The sequence below is a fragment of the Nestor notabilis genome, unplaced genomic scaffold (genome assembly GCF_000696875.1).
Source record: "Nestor notabilis isolate BGI_N333 unplaced genomic scaffold, ASM69687v1 scaffold10740, whole genome shotgun sequence".
NCBI lineage: Eukaryota > Metazoa > Chordata > Aves > Psittaciformes > Psittacidae > Nestor > Nestor notabilis.
The window spans coordinates 16,018-26,452 of NW_009911572.1; the positions used below are offsets into that span (position 1 = coordinate 16,018).

General features: G+C 41.3%; 1 protein-coding gene across 1 annotated transcript in view; it reads left to right on the plus strand.

The window, feature by feature from the left end:
- The first annotated feature begins 797 nt into the window (after positions 1-797).
- CTDSPL2 (CTD (carboxy-terminal domain, RNA polymerase II, polypeptide A) small phosphatase like 2) overlaps positions 798-10,435 on the plus strand; it is a 17,605-nt gene continuing 7,967 nt past the window's right edge. Inside the window, exons 1-7 of the mRNA XM_010015471.1 lie at positions 798-1,001; positions 4,681-4,819; positions 5,550-5,699; positions 6,157-6,372; positions 7,174-7,252; positions 7,523-7,634; positions 8,509-8,595. Coding sequence (XP_010013773.1) covers positions 810-1,001; positions 4,681-4,819; positions 5,550-5,699; positions 6,157-6,372; positions 7,174-7,252; positions 7,523-7,634; positions 8,509-8,595 — 975 coding nt within the window. The 5' untranslated portion in view covers positions 798-809. The remainder of the gene's footprint in view (positions 1,002-4,680; positions 4,820-5,549; positions 5,700-6,156; positions 6,373-7,173; positions 7,253-7,522; positions 7,635-8,508; positions 8,596-10,435) is intronic.

Here is a 10,435-nt window from a genome sequence, read left to right on the forward strand (position 1 = left end):
CTGATCCAGTCTGTGCATAATTTTAAGCACAGGAGTAGTCCTGTTCAAATCGACCCAAGTGTGAGCTTCAGTCAGCTGGAGAAGTGTCCCTTGCTCCAGAACAGCGGTTGTATTTGGCTGTACCTGCAGTCCAGTTGAGGGTTACAGATAAATGGGACATACTCCCTGGAATGGTCCTTTACTCAGCTTTAAGAAATACTGCCCTTGCACGAGTTTTGCTGTGGTTGGATCTTATCCCCCGATAGAGTTGTAGTGAAGATCAATCGTGGGTGCTGTTGCTGGGCTGCTATACCCTCACCAAGCTGAATGCACAGTCTTACTTATGATTTCTTCTTCTGTGAACACTGGATATGAATATAGATTTGTGCTTTATCTCAAATTTAATGTGGAGACTTAAAATGAAGTATGGTGAGGAGCACAGGGCTGGAAAGGACCGCCTAGGTCACTGGGTCTAGTTATTTGATGCTGGAGACACCAGGCACCATGCAATCCTCATCTTAAAAGCAGGCAGAATTCTTGTTCCTACTGCTTGGATTGGAGGGCTACCAAAAACCTCATTGATCAATGGTTAGATGTATCCACAGCCAGATTATACTCATTTGTTCTTCTGCCAGTGTTATGCTTAAACTTAAATAGCTCTTCTCTTTGATTTAAATTAAGCCATATACATGATGTAAAAGCTCAGTGCATCAGAACACTGTCAGTGTTATATAATTTTTTTGAATTCATGATCTGGAGCTTTATTCTTTTCTTCAATGACTAAGTATTCCTGGTGGTTTTTTCCTTTTATAGCTTTACATGTGGTACACATGAAAATGAGGCTGAGAACGCGGAAAGCTTCTCAGCAGTCGAATCAGATCCACACGCCACGTGCTTTGAGGGCGAAGAGGAAACACTCGGAGGTGGAGGAGAGCTTACCTGTCAGCGGAGGCAGGCCCGCCAAGAATGACACCGGCCTGCTGTCTTCAATCAAAAAGTTCATCAAAGGAAGCACACCCAAGGTACGCACCAGTGGGCTGCTGCTTTTGTTATTTCATCGGGTTGTAGTGCGTTAAATTTCATTCAGAACCATTTCTGTAAGAAATTATTCTTCATGTGCTGGAAGCAAAACCTTCTTGTCAAGAATTGGAAGATAGTCGTGTCAGGTAACGGGTGTTAAACAACCCAAAGCCTGCAGGAGTCACTTGTAGGTGTACTCGGCTCAGGAAGTCCCAGGATTTACCACCAAGGTATTGCTTTGTGAAAATGTTGACTGATAAATTCAGTAGATTTTTAAGTTCTGTTTGAAGGATTCCCAAAACTTGGGAATTACTGGAATTGGCAACTGAGAACAGCAAGTCTGTAAGCATGAAGTTGCTCAGTATTTTAGCAATTTGACTCACAGTTGTTTAGGAGTCCCTCAATCAATAAAGGTCAAACCTCACAAGTTCAACTATCCTGACATTGCTGTGACTACTCAGTGTATTCACTGCAGTGAACGCTGCCCCCTCAGTGGGTCAAACCTGAACCTTGCCAGGGCTAAACCACTAAATCTCAACCATCTGCATCTGGAAATCCCACCCTTACTCATTTCACATGTTAGAACCTGTTGCATGTGTGTTTTGAGGGTGAAATTTTTACACACACAAATATATATAACTTTGATAGGCTGAATGTAACCTTGCTGTTGCTTTGGAAACCTTCAAAAAACCTCTTTTTTTCCATGAAGGGAGGCCAGTTGAAAAAGGAAATTTAATGTGGTCACACAGCCCACAGCAATATTGCCATTATGTAGCTGTAAATTGTAAAGAAGAATAGCCAAGAAGTCCTAACTAAATTAAAATGTATCCCAAAGTAACTATATGGTAACTAAAAATACAAATTCAGAAGTATTTTCTGGGGTTTGAACCAAGTGTTGAAACCATAACTTTGTAACAAGCTGAAGTTGAAATAACTTCAATTAAAGTAACAGTGTTTTCTTAAATTGAAAAAATAGAGGGAAATTTAATGTTTCATGGCATGTGTTAACTACCACAGAAACACTGAGGTACCGACAAAGGAATACTGCAGTAAGAAGAAGTGGTTAAATCACTTACATCTTGGTCTTCATTAAGCCAGGACAATTAATCTCTTTTGCATTCAGCATCGATATTGTAGCTCAGCAGTGCAACAGTGTGGCTGCAAAACCGCTGCAACAAACGTTGAAATCTAAGCAAAACATTTCCCACTGGAATTTTGAGATAAGGGAAGTATGTCTGGTTTTCCTTTCCTTTGTCTCTGGGAGGTTGGGTGCACTTTCTCTCGCTCCCGCTTCTCTTCCTCTCCCAAAGCTGTGGGTTACATTTCATTCCTTTTTTCCTTCTTGACAGGTTTTTTAATATAAAATGTCCTTGTTTTCCTGGTTCGTTTCGTGTCCTCTCCTGCCTGTAGCAGGACTTGGAGTGGTTCCAGTGGCATTAGCATGGCATGATACTGATAGTGCCGGGCTATCTTCCAGAGTGCTAATGACTTAACCAAGTAGTCTGGAGGCTGCCATGGAAACGTTGTGACTCTGCGATAGTGCCCGGGTATGACTTGCAGAGGAGCTCCTTTCTGGGTGTGCACCGAGGGCATGTGGATTTACAGCAATAAATGTCTTTGGAGCAAGTATATCTTGATTGTGATCATGGTCGTAGGTCATTATCTGGTATGGTAAAGATGTCTTGTTGGAAGTACTCCTCAAACAAACAGAACCTGAAAAAGCCTTACAGCTATTTAGTTGGAGAAACCAGAGACTAACATGTGGCGCTCTGAGTGTGGATGGTGACAGGTCTTGAGGTCTTCTGCTAACTCACAGCCCGCCAGTAAGTCAGCAATAGCATGGAGAGCACAGCAGTGCTTGTAACTTCCGAAATGACAGCTCTGATACATGGATGCCTATGGGAAGTGCTATGAACATTCCTCAATATTAACATTGGAGACATTGTAGGGGTTCCTCTAAACTTGTCTGATTGGGAGCTCTAGCACTAGCACTGTCAGACATTGCATTGACTTGGACCATGTCATACTTCAGTCTTGGTGCAGCCCATTCCCTGATACACACGGGGTTTCTGAAAGCAACCTAACAGCAAACAACATGTTTGTGTTGGTGTGGCATCACCATGTTCCTTATGGCACCATTATTGATCACAATGGGTTATACTGAGTGGCATAGACCATAGAATTCAAATAGATTGTTATGTAAATACATATAATAGGTATATTTAATTCTATATCTGTACAATTAAATTTTCAACGTATAAAGCAAGTAGCACAGTAACAACATCTCTGACCTCACGGCTGAATTCTGTTAACCAGTACAACAGAGGCACAGCAGTGGGAGCTCTCTGACCACACTGTGACAGCTCCTCTTCTGGAGCATGAGGGGGGCCTCCCGCCTCAGTGAGTTCTTCCTGCCTTTGCTGATACCTGTTTCCAGTGTAATTTTTGGAGTGTTCTACACTTGTTTTCCGTAAAGCAGAACAAGAGCACGACTCATTTCATGAAGGCCAGTTGACAGCTTTTACAAGTTAACTAATTTCCCTCATTTTCCCCAGTGTTGAACTTTTGCACAGATGTCCTAGAAGCTGAGCTGCCGGCCTGTTCTGTTACCAGTTCAGGGAGGTGTCAGCACATTGCCATGTTTGTTAGTATTTCTTTCAGCCACCAAACTCTTAACATGGGCTTGATTAAATTTTCTACAAGATCCATTTACTTTTTTTTTGAGCACACAAATCCTTTTACTCTTTTCTTCTTAAAGCTGTGAAACTGCAGCTCCAGGAGGGTAATACTGTAACTCCGAAATGGAAATGTTCATTAACTTTGATGTGGTCTGTGCCTTTATTTATTTTGATGTGTAATTCATTTTGCATTGTCTCACAGCTTACATTTCAGTGTACTCTACGTGGTTCTGCATTATATTTCAGATTGCCATTTTACTAAGCTATAGTAGGTGCTTTAGGGGCAAAAGGGGAAGAAACCTGTCTTAGAATCATAGAACAGACTCATAGAATGGTTTGGGTCTTAAATGTGTGTAGGTGTGCATATACTCATGCACAGAAAATAGGCAAAAATGTTTGGTTCTGTATCATTCATGCAAGTGCCACTGGGAAGAACAGCCATTTACTTAAGGTAAGAAGACCTACTGGGCCATAACCCTTGTCTACAATGTTTTTAACAGCTGAGTTTTGCCATCTGATAGGGATTGAATAGCAGCAGGTTCTGTACATGTGTACAGCTGAGGAACCCACTTTGTGTAGAGAGCCTGGTGGAGACTTCCACGTGGGCTATCGTAAACTTTGCTTCTTGGATGTTTCACAGGCAGAGAAATCAAGTTCTGTGTAATTTTAATTGCCTTGTACCTACAGTTCCCAAGCTGCACAGCACTTAAATATTTATAAGTGGGCTATCCAGAGAAATTGTACTTAAAGACAGTTTTTCTGCTACAGAAGTTCCAGGTTTTCTTTTCTGATGTGTTGCTTTTTACCTTGAGCTGTGTCATTTTAAATGACTTTAAATGTCCAGCTGGCCAGATACATGTTGCATATTGTGCATCTGGAAGTGGAACAATAAATGGATCTTTTGTGAAACTTTCTCTAACAACTGACATTTTCTGGTAGTATCCACTGAAGAAAAAAGGCACTATTCAGTATGTTCCTTTTTGTCTTCCTTTTCTATTTTAAGGAAGAAAGAGAAAATCCTGCAAAAAGAAGTAGGATTGAGCGGGATATCGATAACAACTTGATCACATCCACACCTCAAACAGGAGAAAAGCCTAACAAACAGATCTCTCGAGTGCGACGGAAAAGTCAGATGAATGGAGGTTTGTGAACACTCTAATCCTGTGTTGCTGCAGTAGTGGTACAGCCAGCTCAGGGACCTGTTACTGGGAAGTAAATAACTTCTCTCTCTTTCCAGGCTCAGAGCTGTGGCTTGGAGCTCAGCCCTGAGATGGCAGTTTCTAGTTCTAGGATGTACCTTCCTGCACAGGCACATTAATAGAAAACCTTCACTGTTGTGTGTTGTTTTGTGATGTGAAGTTTTATGCTATGTCCTGTGTTACCTGTGATAACAACTAAAAATTATTTTACTTCATAACTGTACTTATGCATATGTGTGTGTGTGTATGTGGGAAACATTAATTATGGGGAAGCTTAGAGGTTAGGCACTGGAGTTCACTGACACTTTCTCTTGCCTCCATCTAGTGGAGCCCCACTGATACTGTCAGCGATGTGCTGGGAAGGGTGCGCAGCAGCTTGAAGTGTCTTCTATCATCGAGCTCACTTAAAGGATTTAAACTTCTACTGTTTGTTAAGCTATAGCATGATATCTATAAACAACGAGTGCTTCCTAATTTGTAGTGCTAAGAGGGTGCTGAAGATTGGTGTTTCGTTTTTATCTTGAGACTGAGTGGCTAGTGCTTTTGTTTTGTTGTTGCCCAAGTTGAACCAAGAGGGATCTGTCCTATAGTGAAAATAATAGTGAGCAAGGAGAGGACGTAAGTGTGAAAACCAGAAGTGTGGTTATTGTAACTCATAACTTTTCTTTTACAGAAGCTGGAAGTTACGAAATGACAAACCAACATGTAAAGCAGAATGGGAAACTAGAAGATAATCCTGCCACTGGCAGCCCCCCCCGAACCACGTTACTGGGAACCATATTTTCTCCTGTTTTCAATTTTTTTTCACCAGCAAATAAAAATGGTGAGTATTATCTGAAAAGCCAACAGTGTTAAAGCTCAAAATGATAGATTTTTTTTTAAGAACAAGCTGTTTTGAGTGTCAGTACACTTTACAGGCTGATTTTTAGACCAGGAGTTACTACTACTTGATAAAGGGCTCCTTAAGTCTTCAAAGGGTTGATAATTAATAAAAGAAGCAATAAGTTTATATGCATTAGACTGTTTCTTTTATAGATGTAAGTGCCCAGTAGTGTATGTTTCATTAAAAAAAATAAAAATAATTGGTATTAAATTCCTTGTCCCAAACCTAAGAGGCATTTGTCATGGCCTTCATTTTGGGCCTTATTTTTGTAACACGGGTCAGATGTGGCTATCTTTAATTATTCTGAAACTGTTTGTGTGTGTGATTAATAATATCAGCATTCTGATGGGTAACTCAGCCTGATAATGGCTCTGAATGTACTGAAATCTTAATCCAGGAACATCAGGATCAGATTCTCCAGGACAAGCTGTTGAAGCTGAAGAGATAGTCAAACAGCTTGACATGGAACAGGTTGATGAGATTACCACAAGTACTGCAACATCGACCAACGGGGCAGCTTACACTAGCCAAGCAGTGCAGGTCAGGTCCACTGTCAACAATGGTTTGGAAGAGGTGGAGGAAACAAATGATCGAGACCTGCCACCACTTACAGGTAAGAAACACGTGCTTGCCTTGCACTCGCGTGTGGGAGCTCTGTGTGGTTTGTACTCTCAGGGAAACCCCAACGCCTGCATTCTCTAGAAAGTAGTATTTCACATTTGCTTAGGGCATGCAAGCAGTAGTGACAACGATTTTTATGTCTAAGAGACAAATCTGGTTTATGCACCAAAGACGCAGTTTTGTCGAAGCTTATCTATTGTTCCCAGTATGGCTCAGTAGGCTTAATAATACTTCTTCAGATGAAAACAAAGATTCCAGAATAAATACTGAAGCCCCCCAGCCCATTAGAAATGCACATCCTGGGCTTGCTGATCACAAAAGAGCAATTTGCAGCATTTTGATCCCTCGTATTAGAACTTCCAGGGAAGTGAATTTAACCTCTGCGTAGAGGGGCTGGTGTGGGATACACGGGTCTGGTCCGTTGCTGTGTTTCCAGAGGCTCTCTCAGCTGAGGGAGCTGCTGGTGGAAGAGCTGTGCTACCTCCTTAGTCTGGCATGTGCATCCAGGGAGTTGCCACCACCAGGGGCTATGTGGGCTCTCCCAGCTTGGCCAGGCCATGATGTTCTGTGGCATAACAGGACACTGGGCTCTCGGGTGGCTTCCTCGGGAGCGGTGCAGGCCATTTCTGAGGACACATGGGTCAGAGGGGGGCTGCAGGGAGAGATTTCCACTGCTGTGTGAGGCACTTGCGTACCAAGGGCAAACTGTCACTCCTGCAAACTGCACTAATAAGACCAGCTCTTGTGGTGTTTTGTTTTATTTTTTGGTTTGGTCATTTTCGTTGAATTTTAGCACCAGTATCTCCAGACAGTGGCTACTCATCAGCCCACGCAGAAGCTACCTATGAAGAAGACTGGGAAGTCTTTGATCCGTAAGTGCTGATCTTTGTACTGCAAATACTAAATTGATGGGTTTGGGTGTTGGATTGAAGCATTCTTATTTAAGTTGGAACACTTTTATATTATGGTAATGAATTCCAAAAGCTCTTAACTTTAAAAATAAGTGTATATTGATGTGGGTTTTTTTCAATTTAAAGTACTTCTTGTGCAGCCTTAAATATTTGAAATATTAAGTTGGGCTACAACATAGTGTAATGAATAATGTAGGTGCACTTCTACAGCCAAATCTGTATTCTTTCCAGATACTATTTCATCAAGCACGTTCCACCACTAACAGAAGAACAACTGAACAGGAAGCCAGCTCTTCCACTGAAAACAAGAAGCACACCAGAATTCTCATTAGTTCTAGACTTGGTAAGTATCTTTATAAACACGTTCCAAAAGCAGGGGCTATGTAGCATTTCAGTCATTTTGTTTGTTGCTGAAATTAGAAATGTTTGCTTTCAACAAAAAGGCCTTGTCAATGTTACACAATTTTCAGTTAAATATAGTCTGCATTGGAAAAAGATGATAGAGACAAGAGCAGAAAGCTTGCTGTACTGGCTGCGTGCTTAACATCCTGCCTGAAAAAAAGCATTACAGCTTTTAGCGTCTCAAACAAAGAGTTATCTGTCCCCATAAAGCTTTCTTAAACCCAGCATGGGAAAATTGACATGGAATAACTGGGAAAATGCAGCTTCATGTGTCTTGCATCAAGATTGATCAAGAACAGATCTTTTAATTCTTGGAACATTTTTATTCTCAGAGGTCACAAATTGATTTTTTGGAATATCCATAGAAAATATATTTGTCTTCATAATAATTTCTCTTAGTCTCCCTGTTTTAAAAGTTGCTTCAGACCCTGTTAATGATGTCAGGGGCGTTAGTTTAGTTTATCATGCCCAGCATCACTTGGCGTGTCCTCCAGTGGCCGTATGAACAGATACATTATTCACAGTGATGGGTGCAGGTTTGACTGACAGGAGAGCCTACAAAATTAAAATATCTGCTTATAACTATGCCCCCAGCTCACAGTTGTAAGTGATTTAAAAAACCCTGCAAGAATAATGAAATGTATAATTCATTCTGAGAGTTCTTCTTCAATCTTGACAGCACCTGCATAAAAATATTTTCCAGACTAAATAAACCTACCTTAAAATGAGCATAAAAATCCAGAAACTCACTTCTGTTTTCAACATTCCTTTCACAATGTTTTCTTTCCTTATACCATCTTTTCTTGTTTTAATAGGATGAAACATTAGTGCACTGTAGTCTAAATGAATTAGAAGATGCTGCACTCACTTTTCCAGTTCTTTTTCAAGATGTCATTTACCAGGTAATTAGTGTGTATGGAAAAATGTGGACCTTTAATTTTGTTTAACATAGGAATTCTTGCTGTGTGTCTTTGTTACCATCTTGTTTCAAGAGAGGTGAGAAACCCTCTGGCATTTAACAGCCGTCTGGTTACAAATGTGTCAGGTTTGGCAAATTGGATAGTTCCGGATTAGAGATGCTGCAGGTGGAGGCAGGAACACCAGCAGTTTAGCCATTCCCCAGGAACAGCTCCTCACCAGCTGTTGCCATTCCTCCCTTGGCAGGGAAAAGCAGACCACATTGGCTGAGCGTTTCTGTCTGTAGAGAAGACACCTTCAGCACCTGACCCTAAGTAGGTTCTGCTCAGTCATCAGTCTGTTTGCACTTTTCACCAGTGCCACTTCTACCTTGTTACTCCCTGGTAACGTACCCAGTCTGCTGGGTAGAGTGATTTGACTGTCCCGTGGAGACTGCTGTGGTTCAGTTTTGTTCTGCCTCAGGAGGTGGTGGTTGCTCTGTGTGTCTTGCATTGACCTACCCTAGAGGAACAAGTGGGAAGAAGGAACTGTCTTCCAGCAACTACCAGAGATGCTGCACTGATCCAGGCTGTTGTTCTCAGGTCCTTTTGTGGGATGTACCTGGGAGTAGCCACAGCTTCCCCACCATGTAGTTCACATGATATTGGACCCCACTGTAGTATCTTTGGAGAATGAGGCAGTCATCAGGCACCTCAAAAGGACACTTGTCCAGGTATTTTTTCTGATTGTAAAAGTGCTTTTCTTTGCTGTTACATATAAACCCCTTTGGAATCTTGAATAATCTTTAAACATGAGTTTATCTTATCTCTTCGTTCGTGATGGCCATGCACAGTTTCTTCCCAGGATGACCTTGAAAGGAGCCTTAGAAGTAGTTCTTTAGAGGTTCTTGACACTGCTAACATAATCAGGAAGACTAAAGCTTCAGTTTGTTCCTTCCTTCTCTTAGATCTCAGTATGATTCAAGTACTTTCTGTCTATAACTGGGTCTTTTAGTGATTGTGTGTTTATGCTTTTGCCTTTAGGAAATTGAAGTCAATGGAGAGAGTGACTTACAATATTTCTAAAGCTTTATTCAGTGGCATTGTACATGAGCCTGCATAGCCCTTGACACAGTACAGCTACTGTGTGGGTCCTGGAGCTTTCTCTTAGCGCTCTCTGGAGTCCAGCCTGGGTTTGCTGAGGAACAGTAGCTTCTTGCAGGCTTGAGAAAGTCGGCTGCTATCTTCAAGCACACTCTCCTGGTCACTATTTGGTTTTGCTGCTTTTTCATCATACTAGACACTGACAAACATCCATCTCTAGCTAGGTAACAGCTAATAAGCACGATGAGTATCTCAAGGATACAGTTAAGTTCATCTTTCACTAGGGTTTAATATGCAAAATCCAAATAATCTTCTGTGAGGGAAGTTGAAAAGAAGTTTGTTATTTCATACCCTTCTTAGCAGTTTTAGTCAGTGAATTGCTATTTACCAGCTTATAAAACTTATTTCTCTTGTGTATTTCTTTTGCTTATCGGTCTGATCAGCACTTCTGGAGTAGCCCTGTGCTGATTTCACATCTCTGCATTTCCTTTTGGCAGTAATTTCAGCTGGCAGCAGAGAAGCAGCCACTGAGCTGTCCGAGCAAAGTAGAAGCCAGCAAGTTACTATATATAAAGGATTGTGTAATATATCCCCCTGAAAACAATACAAGATGTGGAAGAGACATTGCAGAAGATGTTTTCCATTAGTATTATGCACCAGTTCCGTGTAGGTTTTCCAGAAATACTAGACAGTTCTCTACTAATTATTTTTAAGGAAGAGTAGAACAACACTCATTTTCCTG